Genomic DNA, 22,523 nt, shown 5'->3' on the forward strand with positions numbered 1-22,523 from the left:
CCGCGAAAATACTGCCCAGCCAGTAGCGACCCCTGCTACTTGACCAAGCACCCCACTCAGAGTTTGGTGGTGCAGGCGGCTACAGCCCCGGCAAAGCAGGCGTCGTATCCTACCATCCCTCCTGTTAGGGACAAGCGTTTTGACGGCTGGGCGAAAAGTGTTTTCTTCAGGTGGCCAACTCTGTATGTGCCTTGTCACGTTTCACGCACACTCTGTGGAACTGTTTCCTTAGCGGCTGAACATATTCCCGAAGGGGACGAACGGGATGGTTTCCTTGCCATGGTTCAGGATGGCAAGGATGCCATGTGTGAGGCCGTTCAGTAGGGTTTGGACATGGCAGATTGTGTCAGCCGGTCCATGGCGGCGAGCACCATAATACGCAGGTTTGCTTGGTTGCGGAAGTCGGGGGTTTGCTCCTGATGTGCAGGCCCGGCTCCTCAACATGCCCTTTGACAGGGAACACATTTTTGGCAGCAAGGCACACTAGAGCCTTGAGAGGTTGCAGATCTCCAAAGCTGCAGCGAAGTCGTTGGGCGCTGCAGTTCGCCAACCTCCGCCTTTTCGTTGTAGGGGATAGCAATGGAGGGGAGGTTCCTTTCGTTATTACTTTTACTTTGGTAAAGCGAGAGGAGCTGCCAGTCAAAGGGGCCACCGTAGGAGTGCCAGAGGTGGAAAACGAGGTGCTGAGGGCGCTCGGGCTGTTGCCTCTTTGCCCTCAGGCAACACCGCAGCCGCTTCAGCTCAGTCATGAGGCCATGTCCCATGGTTCGCAGGTTGGGGGAAGGCTGGCGCAGCATCTTGCAGAGTGGCGCGCATTACTTCAGATGTGTTGGTTCTGGAGATCATAACCCACGGCTACTGTCTTCCTTTCCGGCAGAGGCCTCAAGACAATACCCCGGGAATCTCTCTTTGAAGAGTCCGGATCCGCTCCTTGCGCAGGAAATTTAATCCCTGCTGGAGAAAGGCGCCATAAAACTGGTGCCTGTAGCGGAGAGGAACAAGGGATGCTATTCCCCTTATTTTTTAATTTCCAAGAAAGACTGGGGTTTGAGACCCATCATGGACTTGCGCAGTTTGAACAAACTCTTCAGGAAGGACAAGTTCAAGATGGTTACTCTCTCTCTCAAGTCGTCCAGGCCCTTCAACTTCAGGACTGGTTGGTGTCTCTCGACCTCAAGGACGCTTATTTTCATGTGCCGATACATCCAAAGCACAAGTACCTAAGGTTTGCGGTTGGCTACTCCCACTTTCAGTTTCGGGTCCTGCCGTTCGGATTGACCTCCGCCCCGAGGGTCTTCACCAAGCTCATGGTAGTGGTGGCAGCGCACCTCAGGAAAGGGGATTCACGTCTACCCCTACCTGGACGATTGGTTGATCAGGGCGCGCTCCGCTGAACAAGTCCTGGATCTGTCAGTGTCCTGCCACTCCCTCCACAAGCTGGGCTTCTCCCTCAACTTGAAGTCCCATTTGACACCAACTCGGAGGCTCCAGTACATCGGAGCAGTGCTCGACACGTCCCTGGGGCAGTGTTTTCCTCCCCAGGTGAGGGCTCGTCACATTCAGCAGATGGTGCACAAGTTTGAGCTTGCCCAGAGTCTCCCAGCGTTAAAGTTCTTGATTGCTCGGCCTCATGGCATCCTGCATTCTTCTGGTGCCAGAGGCCAGGTTGTGGATGAGATCTTTGCAATGGGCACTCAAGCTCCAGTGGTCTGTCCTCCGGCAGGATGTCTGACCCTGTTCAGGTGCCTTACTCGGTCGCCCAGGACCTTCTGTGGTGGGCTGTCGAAGACAATCTGATGAAGGGGGCTCCATTTTGACTACCCTGGCCGGAGTTGACGATCGTGACGGACACATCCCTCACGGATGGGGTGCTCATGCCAACGAGTTGACAGTAGCGGTGGTTGGTCTCCGTCTGAGTCCAGACTCCATATCAATCTGTTGCAGCTGAGGGCCGTCAGGCTAGCCCTGAAGGCTTTTCTGCTGACTGTGCGAGGGAAGAATGTCCTGATCCTGACGGACAACACAGTGGCCATGCACTACCTCAACAAAAAGTGTGGGGGGGGGTGGGCAGGGTCACTTCCTCTGTGCAGGGAGGTGATGCAGCTCTGGTTCAGGGCAATCCGGCAGGAAGTTTCGATCTCGACAGTTCATCTGGCTGGAGACGAAAACGAGACGGCGGACGCTCTGAGCAAGCAGAGCGTGATCTCTCACGAGTGGGAGTTGGCTCAGGAGATTCTCCTGGATCTTCGCCCTTTGAGGGACCCCTCAAGTGGATCTCTTTGCCTCCAGTGTCAACCGGAAGTGCGAGAGGATCTGCTCGTGGGAATTGCCTCCAAAAGGAGCCTTGGGAGACGCGTTCGTGGTCATTCCCACTACTGTACGCGTTTCCTCCAGTCTCCGTCATCCCGCAAGTACTGCGGAGGTTACGGAAGTTCGGTTCCAAGATGATTCTCATTGCTCTGGCGTGGGCCAAGACGATGTGGTACCCGGACCTTCTCGACTTGTCCATCTGCCCTCCACGTCCTCTTCCCTACTGAGACATCTGCTCTCACGGGAGGAGGGGGGTCAGGTTTGCCATCCAGGTGTCAGATCCCTCAACCTTCACGCTTGGTTTCTGAAAGGTTAAGGTATAAGGATTGGGACCTCCCTGAAGACGTGATGGAGGTGTTGCTCTCGGCCAGACGGCCAGCAACAAAGTCCCTGTACCGTTGCCCTAAGTTCTGCGACTGGTGCAGGGTTAAGAATGTGGATCCTTTTGCATGTGACATTCCCATGTTTGTCTTTTTTTGCTTTCTTTGGCCCACAGGGGCTTGCAAGTGGGTGCCGTTAAAGGTTACCTGGCGGCACTGTCCATATTTAAGCGCTCATCTGAAGAGTGTTCCCATTTTAAAATTCCTTTAATTTCTCAGTTTCTGAAAGGGCTCACTAATGTGTTCGCTCCGTCACCTTTCCAGGTGCCCGGTTGGGATTTGAACCTTGTTATCAAGTTTCTGATGGGTGCTCCGTTTGAGCCTTTGCATTCATGCTCTTTGAGACTGTTAACTCTTAAAACTGTATTTTTGGTTGCGGTCACTTCCGATCGCAGAGTGAGTTACAGGCACTTTCAGTTAAGCCACCCTTCATTGTGTTTCATAAGGACAGGGTTGTCCTTCGAGTTCGTCCTTCCTTTCGAAGGTGGTGTCGGAATTTCATTTAGGCCAGAAGGTGGTTCTTCCGGCGTTTTATCCTCCTCCACATCCTGGTAAGGAAGAGGAGAGGCTCCATAGGCTTGATCCTAGGAGAGTGTTGAGCTTTTATATTTCACGCATGTCCCGGGTCAGAGTGGACGATCAATTCTTCATTGGTTATGCTGGAAAGCGTTTGGGCCAAGCTGTGACGAAACAGACTTTATCTCGCTGGATTATTCTGGCTATTTCTGAGTTACCGCTTGGCGGGCAAGGACCCGCCGGTCGGCTTGCGGGCCCATTCTACCAGGGGTATGGCTGCCTCTACTGCCCTACAGAGGAATGTTCCTATTCGTAACATCTGTGATGCAGCCACCTGGGCTTCGGTCCATACTTTTGGACGTCACTAATCCCTCGATTCCATCTGTGGGCAGGATCTGGCCTTTGGCAAGGCGGTCCTGTACTCCGCAATTTGATTGGGCATTCTAAATTTGTTTTCTAAATTCCTGGTACTGCTTTGGGAGTCTGTCATAGATATGGAATACATCGGAGGGAGGGGGGGAAAAGGGGGAAGGAAGGAAGGAAGGAAGGAAGGAAGGAAGGAAGGAAACTTTTTGTGCAGTTATGGTCTATCTATAAAGATATGGTGTGTGCACACCCGTCTTTCCTTCTGAAAAGCCTATCCGTTTCATATTAACCAGCCTACCTACTAGATGGGACAAAACTTCAGAACCTCTTTTCGTGACATTCGAAAATAAGGAACACAGGCCTACCGACCTTGGTGATAAAAAAGGACTGAAGGGCGATGTGCTGAGCAGGGCTCAGGAAGGCAGGCTATTAGAATAATGGTTTATTTGGCCGAATGATGCATTTGACCGACTTTGGCCTGTACCATTCAACGAATTTAAAAACGGGCTAATACATGCCGGACACGTGGAGCTGGGGTGTTTCCGCTCCCTATGATCAGTATGCATTGGCTTTGGGGGATTGCAGGGGGGTCCCCTGCTTTTTCAGCATGGGAGGTGGGGGACCGGAAGAAAAAGTGACCCTGCAGCGTTGGATCCTACCCACATTAGAGGGATGGATCTGACACAGCAGGGGTGAAGGGGACCAGGCGGTGTGCAAACGGGTAAGTAGTGGGGTGGGGCGTGTGGGTTGGTGTGCGCGCATTTGGTTTGCGCTTTGATCTGACAATTGATCGCACGCAGGCAGTTATTTTTCAGTTTGTTTGCCACGATCAATTTTCAGACCATCAAACGCCACCAAACCAAAGGCAGGGCTCAGGACTGAAGTAACATGTGCTGGCATTGTGTAAAAATAACTTTCTTTTGATGCTATCAAAGTGCTCTGGTCCCGTTTCGAAGGCCGGAATATCTAGATCTTTGCTTGTGTTGGCCTGTGTGGCTTACAATTGCCTGGCCTGGGCCAAAATACTCTTCTGAAGGCAAAGGTCTGACCATGCCAATGCCTTCAAAGTAAGGGTTCCTGACAAAATACTGGCCTGTATAGGGGTCAGGAGTGGAACGCTTAAATATGACATAAGATAAACCATTGATATATTTTATTTATATAGTGCCTATACACAATGTGTTTCAAAGCGCTTCAAGGCAAGGGAGGGAACAAGGGAAAAAACAATGACATTCTTACAAGCCATGAACATTAAGGATGTGAAATTAACTATCGTACTCGGCCTGACGACATTTCAGATAGTGCAAGAGCTAAGACATAGATAAGGAAGGGAGGGGGAGAGTGGGAAGGAAATGGAAACAGACGAGCGACTACCGTACTAGGCCTGATGCCATTTCTGCTAGAGCCGGAAAAAAAAACAAGAGGTGAGAGAGCGGTGCAGAAAGGTAGGAGAGGAACAAAACAAGCGACTATCATTTTAGGCCTGACGACATTTCATATAGTGCTGGAGGGAGGGTGGTGAGGAAAAAACAGTAAGGGGACGGAGGAGGAGACAGACTAGGTTGCTATCCTACTAGGTCCAGGGACAATTCTGAGAGTAAGTGCATAGAAGAAAGTAAGGGGAGGAGATAGGAAAAGGGAGAAGGGAAAGGAGGAGAGAGCAGAGTAAGCAGTCAGAGTGGAGAAGCAAGAGTGGATACAATTGCAGAAGTCAGTAGTAACACATAATGCTGCAAGCCAGGATACAAGATGAAGATGGGAACAGCATGAGTCGGGGCCACCATGAGTACAAGATGCAAAAGAAGTTCAGCATGAGAGTTGAGAAAGGGTGGCGCATCATGAATTAATGAAGTCCATAAGTCAAATCCAGCATTGTCACAAGCCGGTGATGGTGAAACCAGAGTGTATCGGGACAGACTCCTGCACAAGTAGGCTTGAGGGGGGAGCAGGTTAGAAGAATCGAGCAAAACAGGCAACACTTGTGTGCGAGAATGGGGGGGGCACAGGGGAACATCACGGGAGGGAACCAGCGGGAGGAACACATGTTAGTGCATGCTTACCTGCTGTCTGAGCAGGGGGTCGGGCCCTCGGTCCAAACAGGAATTCCCATTTTCTTTTCCTCATCTGCCCTTTGCACGTCCGGGCGAGAGACGCCGTTGATCTAATAGTTAAGAGCAGGAATGAAGAGGCAGGGCTAAGAAGGTGGGTGGTGCTTAGGCCAGGTGACCTAGATCCACTTGTACCTGCCCATCTTGATGAAGACTGCTACTCGTCCACACCTGCCCCAAGTATTGAAGAAAGGAGGCAGGACCACAAATACGTTAGTCACTACAGTGAGTATCTTTGCTTATGCTGAGGAATCCCAGCCTGACGTCTAGGAATTATTTAAAGCAAGCTACCAATGCTGGTCAACCACCGGGGTACACTTTAATTGCTCTCATAAGGAGGACCTTGGTGAACATGTTCTGCTTAAATGTTGCTAAGCAAATGTTGTTTAATAGCACCAGCTAATCGCCACTTTTTGCTTGTTTTGTTAACTGTCCTCGATTTGTAGTGTGAACGTGCTCTTCAGCAAGAACATGGTTACATTCTTGTGATTTCTCACATTGCATGTCATTGGCTTTGGGGAAAACCTGCTGCGCTTCAAATTTGTCACTGGGGGTTCACCTTTTTAGAGCATGTTCATACACCTTGCTAACCATTTAGTGACTGTTATGAGTTAACATTGCCACTGTGTGCGCTGAAATAAATAGATGGGATTGGAGGCAATCATTTTTCTCGACTGGAGTGATTTGTATTCGATACTACTCGTCGGGTGGGAGCCTTTTGAACAAAGCTGTAGACATTTCCACCATGAATCAGTTGAGTGTAGAAAAATGGGTCTGTTAAAATGAGCCGGGCGTCATTGAGCAGACTTCTCTACACCTTTGAATGATGTAAGAAAAGATGTATTGCACGTCAGCAGGGCCTTAACCAACATTTCCCCTGGTTGTACTTGCAAAATATGCAGTTCCGTTGTCCTGGGAAAGCTTTCACTGTTGTCCTTGAACGCCTGACAGCAAAAGGTACTGTTCAATTGATTATCTCGACATTTTGTCTGAAAATGATCCTATTTTTGAATTGCCCAACATCTGGAAAGTTCCACCACTGTGCAATGGTATTTAAAATACTCTTCTTTTCTTCTTCCTCGTTATTGTGTACATTGATCTACCATAACTCTCTTGGAAGGCCTAGTTCTACATTTTTGAGGGCAGCTGTGCCTTTATGATAATCGCTATATGACTGTACTTACAATTTTGACCTCGATGCCCTCCATAGATTTGTATGGGGTTGCCTTGCCCCGTTTCCTTTTGAAGAGATTGCCATTGGTGGATGTGCATAGGGCATTCATCTGACTGCTTTAATGGGCCATTGCAGTTTTCTTGCCATTTCTTCTTGGAGGCAGAGGAAGTACATTAACTGCAGGTCCCTTATACCGCAGTGGTCGTTGCTAAATTCAGTTGTTTCCCTTCACTTTATATGTGAAATATACAATAATCTATTTACATGTTGGCAAATTTAATTGGGTCCCATAAATGCTCCTATGCCTCCAGTTTAATATTTCCCAAGGAATTTATGAAAAATATAAAGTACAGAACTAAGATTTTGCTGTACCTTTCGACATTCTTCATTATTGGTACTTTTTTTTTGATTAACAAACGCATTTCATTTTTTCATGCGTGTCCGACAGAGTTCATCCCTTTCCTGCTCCTTATGCAGAACAGTAAAGACATTTTGCATAATCCTAAAGTGGATGTTTGTCAGAAATGCTCGGTAGTCTTCTAGGGGTTTTTATAGATTGCGAATGTAGTTCTCTGGATGCACTCTGCATTCCTTCTGTTACAGCAAAACATTCATCCACACCCTGCGAAACTATACAATGACGTAGTTGCTTCTGCTGTGAATCCAAGCCGTGCTTCTCAGCTCATGCATTTTTGTCATTCATCAAAGTACATCTGCAGACACCGCTCTCGCTCATCTAAATATTTAAAAGAAAAGCCATCGACCCTTGCGACCAGGTTTTTTCAACCTTGACTTTGATTACTTGAGCAGGAGTGCTTATGCTGTGGAAGTAGTCCCAACATATTTTATTTTTTGCTAAATGCTAATGGAAAAATCTTTTGGGGGCAGTAAGTAAATTATATAGTTTTAGAAAGATTATTTTTGCATAAGTCTCGCCTATTTAGTTATTTCAGCGTACTGTTTGAATTTGTCGGACAAAAAGCTTCTACCATACTAACCACGATTCTAACCTCTTGACTTTGTTTTCTTCCTGCTTCCTGCCTGGTTGCGGTCTCACCCTCACAGGTGTATACTGTTGGCTTCCAATGATTACTCGATGTTTAGTTTAGCGCTTCAAAACTGAGCTTGCTCTGGTTGGCTGTACCACTGCTGCTTCCGTTGTTTCCTTCTCGACTGGAAAAAGGCCTTAAGAACCAAGAAATACTGTGGGAGACCAACACATTAGCAAATACAAATCCCGCCTGCTATGAAACTTGCATCAGAAATGCATATCTTTGTGTTGCTTCCTCTCTACCTTTTGATGTCTATATACAGTATAATCACATTTATACCATGGTATTTTCTCACCAACGCGAAGAAGAAAAAGGAAATGGCCAAACGTCTAAAAGCCAAACCAGTCTCCGACAAGCCTGGAAGTCCCTACCGGGCGGTTTCTCATTTCAGTTCCTTGGCCACTATCGACCTACCTGGAGCAGACACGCTGGACAAGTTGTTTGAACACGCTGTTACGAACTTCAGCGACAGGGATTGCCTTGGCACTAGGGAGTTGCTGTGTGAAGAAAATGAGAAGCAGCCGAATGGCAAAGTATTTAAAAAGGTAACCGCTTCCTTTCACTCTTAACACTGGTTGCATGTATTATTAATTGGCTGTTTCCTGCATTCTTATCTTTTTTCCTCTGGTTCTAACGCGGTTGAAGTATTGCGTTCTGTTGCCTGGAAAGTTTCATATTGCTAGATGTAGACCAGGAGTAATGTCAGATGTAATCTGTAATCAAACAAAAAACACACTTCAGTTGATGCATTTTTCAGGAGTTTTCAGCTGGTCAATGACCTCTAAATTTCCTTAATTTATGCACTCTTCCGGTTAGGGATTTTCAGCACTGCCACCACATTATGGAAGACCTTTAAACAGTTATTATTCTTAATGACTATTTAATTTGCCTTTCAATGCGAATTCATACCATGGGTAATCCAAACTGGGGTTAGCTTAACAAAGAGGACACAATCAAATGTGCGGTTTGTTTTTTTTGCTTCACTTAAATGGGTCCTGTATGCATTTGTATTTTCATAGATGTTACGAAAGGACCATTCTGGCCTCATTGAAGATTGAAAAAACAGGGTGTGAAAAGTTTTCCATGTATTTAGTCTTATCAAAACAAGCAAGATGTATTCACAATAAATGGTCCATCTGGCAGTAATATGCAGTACCTACCATTACGGTAACGTCCAAGCTCTTACAATGAGCATGACAACAGCAGAGTAGGTGCACCAGGCAATACATTCATCTGAATTAAATGGCATGGTGGCAGGTGGATCCAATGACTTACTTCTCCCAATTCTTAGTGGTTAATTCTGCGATAGAGCAGTTCAAGGTTTGGAGACCAACTGTGGCCATGCAGCACTTGATGAGCACAGTTTTGCTAGATGAATTGATCACATTGCACACGTTTGTCATTCAAGTCCCTGAAACGTTTGAAGGGATCTATTACATTTCCTCCTTTACAATTTCACATTGCAGACCTTCCAAGCTCGGGCTTGCCCATATGGCAATGCCCTAAGTGGAGGCCCCAACATGCAAGCATCACAGTTTGGAGTGGTGAAAGTGGCCAGTTTTAGTCGCTTCTCCGTGCAGCTACTGGTTTTCTGTATATTCGATTCATTTTAGACTCCAGGTAAGCACTGTGCTGCTTTTGGCACATTTCCCCCTCCCCACACACGTGCAAGACAGACCGAGGGCATAGAACGCATAGGGAGTATTTGGAAGGTCAATGGCAGGCCCTACATCTCTGAAGTCTGTCTGCTGGACAACAACCCCACAAAGCTCTAAGGCATGAACGAAGTAGAAGTTTGTGGCAATGATCTTTTATATAGTGTGCTGCAACTTGACTTAGATGGGACAAGAATCGCTCAAAATCTCAAAGGTTATTTGAATCTTTGAACTCTACTGCTGTACCTCGCTCTCGTCTTGTTTCGAATCTCCTCCATAACCCAAGCATGTCTGAACCCAGGTTAGAACTCGATAGCAAGGATCAGCCTTCTGTATATACTGTCTTCAGATGCTGGGAGGACCTAAAGGTAGAAGGCCTTTTCTCTCTATGCTCCCTGATGGACTTCCTAACTTTTGCTACTCTATCCAAACTTTGGTGTTCTTGTGTGGTGTGGGAAGGATGCCTTATTATTCAATTGTTCATCTATCATGCTCCCTCTTGAATTTCTTCTTACATAGTTTGCCTCCTTATCTTCTATCCCTCCCATGTTTCTCACTGCGTCCACTCCTCACCTCCACGACTCTACTACTGCATCCTCCATCCAAATATTCCACTTTTCTTTCATTCAGTACCATCCACTACTCGACCAATCCTTCTACTAATGTATCCAAACCCTTGCCACAGATGCACTCACACAGCAGTACCACTTGCACTCACCAATCCTGCACCTTCAAATCCCCTCTGCAATCGGCTACTTCTTCCTTCCTCCTGCTGGTCTCATGATCGTTCACCTCCTCCTCTGACCTCACCCAGGTAACCGACATTTGCTGCTCCCTGATATTCCCCCCCCCCCTCCCAGGATTGGTATTCTCTTCCTGGTCAATTTGATATGGTCTTCCTCCCTGGGGCAGTGATTGCATGCAAAGTTAGAAATGGCAGGCTAAGCCTTGCACACTTTCGTCATGTGGCCCCACCGTGGAATGGTCATGGTGGCACATGAAGTCCAGTGGCTGGTCTCGTTAGTGGGCCCCATTTGAGGAGTTCAAAGTGGGTCAGGGGGGTTTGGTTCCCCCACAAGTGCCTGATGATCTAGTGTAGCTGGTGGCAGCTGTCTACATTCCCCAATTGCACGGCTGCACACTGTTTGTTCTCACACCATGCGCATTCATTGTGGTTTCATTCCTCTTTCTCCGTTGGCTTTTCTCGGTTAGAGGGACCTTGCAGGCTATTGGGGAACTGCTGGTTGGCTGTCAAGTTGAGGGCTCTCTGCTGTGATCATGGGTCACTCGACACCGGCTCTCCCATGAGTCTTCTTTTTTTCTTGCGTTGATGTTTATTCTGTAGGTGGATAGAAAATGACTGGCAAGCAGCATGTCGAGGGAATGGCCTGAGGAAACTGGTGGACTGCAGAGTCATGCTGGCTGAAGAGGGAGGACAGCAATTTGGCCACTGTCCCCACTAAAGGGTATGGCTAGCTCTGGATCACTCCCTAGTAGGCCTTACACGCCTGACTGACAGTTTCCGCCGCCTCTTGACAAGGCCAGGGTACTGGCTTTATTTCACACTACAAATCGGTTTTACTTTCTATCTTTAGTGAGTAAGTGCAGGTTCTGTAGGCAATTGGACACCCAGCTGTAGTATACATACTAATGAACATCTTTACACTCACCAAGTTATGCAATACATTGGAGAACAGTGTAATGTCCTATAGGTTGCTGATCTTGTGTTATGCTTCTCCTTTTCTGCATTATACCAGGTGAATTAACTCTTCCATTCACTAAATCGTGATAAAACTGTTCAAAGAACAAGCTTAGTGAGTACATATCGGTTTCAAAACATTTGGAATACTTTGTCAAATTTCATATAACATTATCAAACATTTTATGTAATCTTATCAAACGTCCAATATCAAAAGGGTCATTTCTTTAATTATTGCACAGAAAACTCATTCAAAAGGTAAACCATTTTTACCATAACTCCATTATTGAATCAAAAAATTACTAAGGAAAAAAGTATATAAAGCAGACCTGGAAAATTCTTAAACCCCACAAGATCTGCAGGGCGATTTACTTAGTTTTGCATACTAAACCTAAGAGAAATGGACTTGCCCCAAGGTGACTGACAAAATATTTACCATCGGTTTTTGTAAAATGCCATGTCGCAATAAGCACACCATATTTGGTGCAATGCTGTCATGCACAGTGAAAGTTGTATTCGCAATTTACTGCAAGTGTGTGTGTGGAGTAAATGAAAAGCGAAACCCTTGATGTGCCAAAATATACTTGAAAGAAGTTAAGAATTGATAGACCTCAACCAAGAAATTCAATGGTAATGTACTGCACGAACCTCGACTCTCCCATCTTTCTTTCATCGTGCCCATGTACTGCAAGCGACTGCCCATTCTGTAAAGCTGCTGTGTTTTGGGTTTAGTAATTCTCATCTTAAAGATATGTTAATCTGGTAATATTCACTACCTTTTTGATGTCTTTCAAGCTAGTATTTCAGCGCAGGTAGTTTGAGTGATTTGTGCATTTTATATAAATGGTACACATAAATGTACTTCTAGCGTTTGAGTTTTAATTTTGCAGTGAAACACTGAACCAAATGTGGTGGCTTCAAGCTTGTGTTGCCAGTTTGTGCTTTGATCACACTGAAATTCTACTCTATTGCTTTGACAGTTAATCTTGGGAGACTACAAATGGCAGAGCTACGAAGCTGTGAATGCCAGGGCGACTCATTTGGGCAGCGGTCTTGCTGCGCTAGGGCTGAAACCAAAGAGTACGGCTGCTATTTTCTGCGAAACCAGGGCGGAATGGATGATCACTGCACAGGCATGCTTCAAGTACAACTTTCCACGTAAGTGTATAAATCGCATGTTTTTTTTAACTATAACGTTTGAAAGGGGAGTCTGTCTGCTCTAACGCACACACTGCATGCTTTGGTTGTAGTTTCAAATCCAGTATTCCATAGGGATGCTTTCATAATTCAGAGATTACCCTTCCCTCTTAAATGTGGTTTTTATTCAGTAGAAAACCAAAGTGGTAGATTAGACCTATTTTTCTAGAGACATGGTAGTTTGAAGTAAACTGACCACACAGCACGTCAATAGCCTCCATGCAACCCTGTCCATTAGTGCACATTGTGTGCTGGACTATGCAGTGAAAAGCTGTGCACCAATGGAATTGTTTTTGTTAAATTCGGCAGCGAATGTCACAAAGGTATACTAACATTCTCTGTTCCATCATTTGATGCACATGGCAATCGCCAGCTTTATATATATTTATTAATGCGACAGACCAAGTTCTTAAACTGCAGTTTGGACTTTATGTATTCAGCATACCCCATATGCTAAACATCGTATGTGGAATGTTTTGTGCTTAAATACCTCAAACACCAGCAAAAGGTATCGTGAATTGAAAATGCTTGGAAAAAAAACTTCACCCAGCAGAAATCCCTGCAAGGCCGCTCTCAGTTCAGACGCAAATAGGCAATACATTGTAGGTATGAAGTTTAGCTGAACTGTCCAGTCGTTGCTGCAGGAAAGTTTCGATCCGTAGGGCAGTGCTATGTTGTACAGTATTCAAGACCATGTAACACTTGCTTGAGTGTTTAAACTAAATCTATGAAAGTAAATGTCAAGCTATTGTGAATGATGGAAAATTTGCTCTCGCCTCCGACCATTTGTTAGTGATAATTGACTCATTGAGAAAGTGGTGGTGTATGTACTTTGAGGGGCTAGAAATGAAAGTTGGACATACAATTGTCATGTCTTTGGTTAAAGACTTATTTAAATGAAAAATGGGTTTGGAAAATGCCTCTGACCCTAAAGAGGAGTTTTCCTGATCTGTCTCAGGATGCCAGAAACTGTAAAGCTGTGCTTGTGTCCGAAACGTCCTATTCTGACCTTCACACTACAAACAAAAAAAGTGGGAACGGAAGTTTCTTCAACCGGATATGGGCAAAGGTGTTCATAAATGAAAATCCGAAATGGCTCCAACAAAAATGTTCTCCAGGGTCACAATACATTGGATCCAGAGTATGGTTCCCTTGACCTGGATTCTTAAATTGGATGACCATATCTCTTTACTTCTCTTTACTAACAGTTCCTGTGTCGCACAATACTCCTGTGTCGCACAATACTCCTGTGTCGCACAATACTCCTGTGTCGCACAATACTCCCGTTGGGCAACTAGTTCTGTAACAGTCTTTCGAGTGGATTGTGTCCTCCAACGTATTCCTCATCTTAGATGTATTCCATCCAGCTTTGCTGCACTTCGGAAATTTTTTCAGCAGAGGGCGCCGTGCGTCGATTTCGTCGAGTCGATGGTCCCTCGAAGGCCTCCATCGAGGGTGACGTCATCGGGTGTATAAGTAGCACGCGCGGTGCCCGTTGGCCTCAGTTCCGTTTTTCCGCAGTTACGTTGCTTCGGACATTCGGCGCGCCTCGAGTTCTGTCAAATATAATATAACGAGAAGTAATTATGTCCTAGTCATCTACGCCAACCACAACCCCGAGATCGGGTTTTAAGAAATGCAAGTCGTGCGGCTCAAAAATGTCGATCACGGACCCGCACCGCAAGTGTTTGTGGTGTCTCGGAAGGCAACGACATGGAGGCCTGTTCGAAGTGTCAGGCGATGATGGGGAAGGCCTTGCGAGAAAGGAGAAAGCTACAGGTAGGTCGGGAGGATCGAAAAGCCTCTAGAGTCGAGACCCCATGGGGAAAAAATCTCCTCGACGCAAAAGGCATCGATCTAGATCCCGAAGCGATTCTCATCGCTCGTCTTCGTCGAAGAAACAATACCATAGGTCTCCCTCCACTTCGTCGTCAGACGAGTCTCTGAAAATGAAATGCCCCACAAAACATTTGTCTACCTAAGAGTGGGAAGCATTCAGAGTCAAAATGATGGAGGTGTTTGAGAAGGCGAAGTCTCGGTCCGCGCCTTCTTCGGAAGCCAGCCGGGAGCGTCATCGCTCCGACACTCGTGCACCCTCGAGCCCGGGTGATCGTAAAAGGAAGGCTATGGAACCTTCCAGGACGCCGAGCGATAAACGCTCAAGTCGAGTCGACCGCTCGGTCACTGACGCCATCCGAGACCTATCACACCTCAAAGGGGAAACAGTCGAAGGCCGCCTCGAAGCAGACCCTGTCGACGACCACTATGTCATCGTCGACGCCTAAAACCTCAGCGCCAAAGGTTCCAACCAAGCCAGGGCAGCCAGAAAAAGAGGAGAAAGTTACAAAACATGTAATTTCTTCAGAGCCTTGTACTACAACTCGTCGTCCTCTCCCAGAGAAGGCTTTCAAGCCTCTCCCTAGGAAGGAGTGTTTCAAATCCTTGACCTCAATTTTTGAGGAACATGAGAGATCCGAGGAAGAAAATGTACCTTTTGGATTGGATTATGGCACCCCAAATGTCCCAGAATGCTTGATCTGAGAGGAAAGCAGAATGAGGGATTTGGTGGAGTCTTTACACAATGCAAGTGGCATTGACATCTCTCCTGAGAATGACTTTGGTAGACCAGATCCAGGAGAGCATGCCGGTCCATTGTACCGTCAGTTAATGACCAAGGTGGTAGATTACTTGGGATGGGCTAGACCACCAGCCTAATTCATCCAGGACGATTTAACAGACATATTGGACCATGGTCCCACTGAAGACCCAGTACTACCTTTTCATGTAGCCTTACAAAACAGGGTGGCCAAGAATTGGGGAAACTCCGGATTCTAATCCTCCGGTAGATAAATCCCTCGCATCAAAATACCGCCCAGCCAGTAGCAACCCCGTCTTTCTATCAAAACCTCCAACTCCCGAGAATTTGGTCATACAGGCAGCCACAGCTTCCAACAAACTTGCGTACCAGTCTATCCCTCCAGACAGGGACGATAAGCGTGTGGATGGTTGGGCACGGAAGGTATTTTCAGCCGGGAGCATGGCATTAAAATCTGCCAAGTCCACATGTGCCGTGGCAAAATTTTCATACTCTGTGGGAGTGCATCACAATAGCAGCGGAGCACATACCAGAAGGGGAAGAAAGGGAAGCCATCGTTGGAGGCCATGCATGAATCCCTTCAATCTGGATTGGACATTGCGGATAGTGTAAGCAGGTCCATGGGCACTAGCACGGTAATGCGCAAGTTTGCATGGTTACGGAAGTCGGGTTTTGCACCGGACGTACAGAACCGCCTCTTGAATATGCCTTTTGACGGGTCTCACCTTTTTGGCAACAAGGCTGACGAGAGCCTTGAGAGATTGCAGACCTCAAAAGCAGCGGCAAAATCTTTAGGAGCTGCTATTGGGCAACCTCAGCCTTTTCGTGCGCAAGGGCATTCATGGAGGGGACGATCCTATCGGTATTACACCTCATACGGGAAGACGAGAGGAATGGCCAGTCAAAGGGGCCAAAGAAAGGCCACTCGTGGTGGACGAGGAAAACGTGCTAAGCCAGCTGCAGCCTCTTTGCCATCAGCAGCTGCAACATCTGCCACAAAACCACTTTGAGGACATGCACCACAAAACACCTGTAGGAGACAGGCTGTCGCAGCATCTCCAAGAATGGCGAGCCATTACTTCAGATGTTTGGGCTCTAGAAATAATAGCCCAAGGCTATTGCCTGCCTTTTCTAAAGCAACCTCAAAGCAATCCACCAGGGAGTTACCCGTTGAAACTTTCAAACCCGCTCCTACAGCAGGAAGTTCTAACCCTGCTGGAGAAAGGTGCTATAGGACCAGTACCTGCAGCAGAGAGGAACAAGGGTTGGTACTCCCCGTATTTTTTTGATCCCCAAAAAGGACAAGGACTGCGACCCATCTTGGATTTAAGAAACTTGAACAAGTTGGACCTCCAGGAGGCTAATTTTCATGTGCCGATTCATCTCAAACACAGAAAATACCTGAGGTTCATAGTTGGCGACTCACACGATCAGTTTCGAGTCCTGCCATTCAGGTTGACCTCCGCCCGAGGGTCTTCACCAAGTTAATGGTAGTGGTGGCAGCGCACCTCAGGAGAGGGGGATTCATGTCTACCCCTACCTGGACCATTGGTTGATCAGAGTGCGCTCTGCCGAGCAGCACTGATCATCTGAAAATCACCTGCCACTTCCTCCACAAACTGGGCTTCTCCCTCCAGTCTCAAATTACACCTTCCCAACAGCTTCAGTACATGGGAGCTGTATTAGACACATCCTTGGGAAAGAGCCCGCCTCCCAAGACGAGGGCTCAAGACATTCTTCAGATGGTTTCCAAATTCCAAAATCTCCAGGCTTACGACTTTTTAAGGTTGCTCGGCCTCATGTCATCGAACATCTTTCTGGTGCGAGAGGCACGCTTGAGGATGAGATCCCTTCAATGGGGCGTAAAGACTCAGTGGTCCCAGTTCTCGGGTCAAATGACGGATCTTCAGATTCCGAACAAGGTCTGACAAGATCTTCTTTGGTGGACCTATGCAGAGAACATCCTAAAGGGAGAACCTTTTTGGCAACCATGGCCGGAGATCACAGTAGTGATGGACGCCTCACTCCTGGGGTGGGGAGCACATGCCAACGATTTGACAAACGGTCGTTGGTCTTCATTGGAGTCCAAACTACATATGAACCTTTTGGAGCTGAGGGCAATCAGACTAGCGCTGAAGGCCTTCCTGCCATCTGTCAGGGGAAAGAATGTCCTGATAATGACAGTGCATGGCCACTGTTGTCTATCTAAACAAGAGTAGGTGTGGGGTCACTACCCCTGTGCAGAGAGGCAATACAGATCTGGTATTGGGCGATTCAGGAAGGAATCTCTAACGGCAATTCATCTAGCCGGGGAAGAGAATGACGGCAGATGCTCTGAGCAGGCAGAGCACGGTATCCCACGAATGGGAATTGGCTCAGGAAGTCATTCAAGAGATCTTCCTTTGGGGAACCCCTCAGGTAGACCTATTCGCAACCAGTACCAACCGAAAATGCGAAAGGTATTGCTCAAGGGAATTTCCCCCGAGTGTAGCCCTGGGGACGCGTTCGTGGTGGATTGGAATTTCGCATGATTGTACGCGTTCCCTCCGATTCCCGTCATTCCTCAGGTCATCAGGAGGCTGAGACGCTTCGGGAACCGCATGATCCTAATTGCTCCGGATTGGGCAAGGAGAACGTGGTATTCGGACCTTCTAGATATGTCCATCTGTCCTCCAGTACGTCTTCCTCAGAGAACCTTCTCTTTCAAATGGAAGGTCAGGTTCTCCACCCAGAGGTCAGAACACTCAACCTTCTTGCTTGGTATCTGAAAGGCTGAGATACAGGGATTGGAACCTTCCAGATGATGTTATGGAGGTGTTTCTTTCGGCAAGAAGGCCAGCAACAGTCTCTGTACCGTTGCCGTTGGAAAATGTTTTGCAACTGGTGCGGGGAAAATGTCGATCCTTTTCTATGTTCTATTCCGGAAGTACTAACTTTCCTTCTGACCCTAGCACATAGAGGTCTGAATATCAGAACAATAAAAGGTTACCTTGCAGCGCTTTCCATTTTCAAGCGCTCATCGGAAGAATGCTCCTACTTCAAAATTCCTTTGATAACACAATTCTTAAAAGTTCTCACTGTTTCCTCCTCACCCATTTCAAGTACAAATTTGGGATCTAAATTTGGTATTAAAATTCATAATGTGTGCTCCTTTTGAGCCTATGCACACATGTCCATTAAGATTATTAACATGGAAAACAGCCTTTTTAGTTGCTCTAACATCAGCAAGAAGAGTGAGCGAATTGCAGGCACTGTCTTCTGGGCCACCCTATACTGTGTTCCATAGGGACAGAGTTGTATTGACGGTTAACCATCATTTTTACCTAAGGTAATATCTGATTTTCATTTAAGTCAGGAAATTGTTTTACCCTCATTCTATCCTCCACCTCATCCTTCTAAGGAGGAAGAAAGATTACAGACTGGACCCAAAAAGAGCTTTAATCTTTTACATCTCTAGACTTTCTAGGCTTAGAGTGTGTAAGAGGATTCAATTCAACACTACAGCTAAGTCAATGCCTAGTCTGGGATACTGAATGGAAACCCTTATTGATATATCTTTACGTCCAGTTCATGCGCTCTGGAGGACTACCCCTATATAACACCCCTCTCTTGGAATTCCCCCTGACCCCACTGAGCCACGAAGTAGTTCTGTTTTGCAAGTTTAAACGGTTTATTTGATAATTTAAACAATATATATATATATATATATATCACACTTTATAATAAATTAATAATTGAATATCACACTTAATCTGAGCAGTAATCAATAATGGATAGTCCGGCACTAGCACACTTCTTTATAATCAATGATGAGTAGTTATACGATGGATACAATAGCAACAATACTTTTATGGTTTCAAATGGATGCAATGTGGAATGAAATGCAGTACAGAAATTAACTTGATAGGATTTCAGCAAAAGACAATGTAATCACTTTCTTGGACAATTCACCCCCCCTTTTATGCACTGTAAGGAGATGAAGATGAGACAGTTCTTAGGAATGCAATCAAATAGAATTCAGTTCAATTCCCCCCAGCAGCTTATACAACAGATAGGAGTTTTGAAACACAGGCAAAATGCTTTGAATATGGTGACTGCAGTGAGAAATATGCTGAAAATGGTTTTAATTCCCTTTAGGAGGTTCAGGGTGAGTGAAATATACTTGGGATGAGTTCAGGCTCACTTTAGCAAGGATCTAGGAGTAACTAGCCGGTTAAACGAATTTTTGGCAAAGGAAAGCAATGAAGCTGCTGTTTTCACACGTGGCTGGATTTTTAACCAAATTGCAAATCGCAGTAAAATTCACGAGTGCGAGAATCGTGATTACGGCAAAAGTATACGGTTCCAGAGATACGGACGATTAAATAAAGGTAGTTTTTTGGATTTGAAATTTTAAAAGTTCAAAGCGACAGGTTACAGCTTGCAGCTAGAAAATGACAAGTGACAGCTTTGCAAATGACAGGTGACCGTTAAGAGGCAGTTCTGGTTAGATTAAAATAGATTGAATTATATTATTTTAACTAAGAGATTGGTTCTGCACAGTTCTGCTAGGTACTCACAATATATTTAGAAATAGGCCTCGCCACGGATCTGGTCAGGTTTTCGGACTGGACTCCGGTTCTGGTCTCGGCACTTCACAGTGATCTGAGTCAGCTCTCTGGTTCTGCTAACAGCGGTCTGGGTCACTCTGGATCTCTGGCCTCTGGTTCTGGATACTGCTCTGCTTTCTCTGAGTACAGCACTGCTTCTGGATCTTTCTGCACAGCTTTCTCTGGATACAACACTGCTTTCTGGCAAATGGCAAGAGTTCTTGCAAAGAATTCAAACGGCTCGCCTGGCTGTGAATAGTTTACAATGATTTGAGGCCTGCAAAAGAGGGATTTAGCTTGTAGTTGACCTCTCTGCTACCAATTCTGAAGTAAAGTCTTGGTCTCTGAAGGTGGATAGATTGGAGTCTCTGTGTTGGCTCTCTGGAGGTTGATGGAGGTAAAGTATGGATTTTCCCGGCAGAGTGTCCCGCAGCAGATGGAATAGAATGTCCCTATCTGTCCTGACTGTCTGCTTTTATGTGTTTTGAAAGTGGGTGGAGAGGCTAGCTTTCTAGGCCCTACCCCTCCCCACTTGTCATTGGCCACTTCCTCCTCTTCCCCTTGATTGGGGGAATGAAATGAAGTGTCATCATGATGAGGTCTGTTTATGATACAGAGAACCCACCCATGTCAACTTTATATACAATCTATATTTGACCTAAAGACATACTTCCCCGATAGACGGTTGTTTGGCATTGCATACACACATCATGCATTTACTGATGGTAGCCCCTGTTCAAATTCTGTCGTTTCTAGGAGCTTGGGTTCAAAAATGGGAACATATTTCACTTTTTGGTCGGTTACCAATATTGGATTTGTCCCCGCACTTACACAAATGTTCGCAAAGCATGCAGGCATTAATTGATGAAGTATCAGACTTTTCACATGCAGACATTTTAAGTTATACCCTCTTAACTGCTAGTTTGCCCCCAGATCATACCACCGGTTCTAAAAACCTCTTAAAATGTGGGCAGAAAAATCACAAGAATTATGGTATCCTTTAAATAATTATGACAAGTCCGTACTATGAGTTATTCATCTTTTTCTAAAACCATATTTTGACTACAGGGGTGTCTTTTCAGGTCACATGGTAAAGAAACCAGTCTTTCCACTTTCTTCAAGCTCAGCCTCTGTCTCCAGTTTCTCCCCCTCCCAGTTTCTGCCAAGAGGAAGCCACTTTTATGACCCCTGCAATAAACCATCTGCCCGGGCCCTGGAAGGCCTATTGTTCAAAAGGAAGCCATTTAGAACTACCCTAATAAACCATCTGCCTGGGCCCAGGACAGGCCTTTGTTCAACTCCCTGCAGCTGCTCCACCCCTAATCTAATCGGAGAGGTGACAACTCCTTTTGGCAAGGGGAATAGTGGCTGAGCAGGTTTTAACTCCTGTGGGGGAAGATGTCAGGTAGAATTCAGTTCCTTAAGCCAGGCCCCAGCTAATGTCACTTCTAGTTACCCAGTTTTTTGCATTCAAATAAACTAACAATTTTTACACATGCAGCTAGAATGCTGATTCTAAGTTTAAAACTATGACATTTAAACAATTGAAACCTATGTGACACTCAAAAGTAGGTCACTCATTTCTTTTAAACATTTAGATTTTTAGTGTCTTTCAGTCCAAATTTACTTAAACTGCTGAAATCCAGAGCTCAGCCAGTTTTGCTATGAACATTATTTTAGGCTGATCCTCTTTCCAGATTTTGTATGCCCACAAGACTTTATTCTGTCAAATGTCTGCTGGTGTTCAGTGAGATTGTTGGATATTCTGCAATGTTTGAAATGGGCATTCTGAGCTTGCCTTCAGAGAAACAAAGGGTGATTTTTAAAGTGCTTTCTAGCGAACAGGCACTGCTTTTTTCTCTTTGGCACCCCATTTCACTCATGGCTCTTCTGACCCAGCACACCCGCACCGAGGGGTGGCAAGTCAGGCGACCATTTTGGTGTGCGCACAAACTACGCGGTTTTCATAGATTCTGGCGCACATGTGGGCTTTTTCGGCCATCTTGGATTTCCTAGGCCCACAGCACCAAATGTTGCAGCATGATAGCTCAAACGTGGGTCAGGACACCCAACAAGTGGACAACCAGTTGTTTATAGGCTACACAGGAAGAAAACTGGGTCAATCAGTAACAAAACAGACAATTTCACTCTGGATCGTGCTTTGCATTTCAGACTGCACAAAAAGACCTACCAGAAGGGTTAAGGGCTCATTCCACCAGAGGCATCGCCTCTTCCACAGCCCTTCAACGAGGTGTCCCAATAAGGTCCATTTGCGAAGCAGCAACTTGGTCTTCACTTCACACCTTCTCAAAATTCTATAGCCTGGATGCTTCCCAGTCTAGGGAGCTGACTTTTGGAAAAGCAGTGCTTTATTCCGCCATCTAAAGGCATTGGTGGGGGGGGAAAAATCTGACCCCTCCTCCAGAGGAACTATGCAAAATACTGCTTTGGGAGCCTATCTAAGATGAGGAATACGTTGGAGGACACAATCCACTCTAAGAACAAGTTACTTACCAACTGGTAACGTTCTTTCGATTGGATGTTCCAACGTATTCCTAATCGCCCTCCCAACCTACCCCTCTGTAGATTTTTTCCGGGTTATTGCCATCTCAAATCTCGCAAGACTGATACCTGTCTGCCGGCACAATCTACACAGTACAAGATCACAAATACAAAAGAGGGGAAAAACAGAACTGAGGCCCACGGGCGCCGCGCGTGCTACTTATACACCCAATGACGTCACCCTCGACGGAGGCCTTCGAGGGACCATCGACTCAACGACATTGAGGAATATGTTAGAGGAACATCCAATCGAAAGAACGTTACCAGTTGGTAAGTAACTTGTTCTTCTTTAACACGTTTCTCCTTTGGTTAACACACA

At 46.1% G+C, this 22,523-nt stretch overlaps 1 protein-coding gene across 6 annotated transcripts in view; it reads left to right on the forward strand.

Annotated features, from left to right (window-relative positions):
• ACSL4 (acyl-CoA synthetase long chain family member 4) overlaps positions 1-22,523 on the forward strand; it is a 492,223-nt gene that overhangs the window by 138,198 nt on the left and 331,502 nt on the right. For 2 of the 6 annotated variants that reach the window (XM_069612616.1, XM_069612617.1), the window contains exons 3-4: positions 7,920-8,451; positions 12,241-12,418. In XM_069612616.1, coding sequence (XP_069468717.1) covers positions 8,101-8,451; positions 12,241-12,418 — 529 coding nt within the window. In that variant the 5' untranslated portion in view covers positions 7,920-8,100. The remainder of the gene's footprint in view (positions 1-7,919; positions 8,452-12,240; positions 12,419-22,523) is intronic. The other 4 variants (XM_069612619.1, XM_069612618.1, XM_069612621.1 and 1 more) reach the window with 2 other exon arrangements.

This window comes from Ambystoma mexicanum, chromosome 5p (assembly GCF_040938575.1).
Source record: "Ambystoma mexicanum isolate Mex_15411 chromosome 5p, UKY_AmexF1_1, whole genome shotgun sequence".
In the NCBI taxonomy this organism is placed as follows: domain Eukaryota; kingdom Metazoa; phylum Chordata; class Amphibia; order Caudata; family Ambystomatidae; genus Ambystoma; species Ambystoma mexicanum.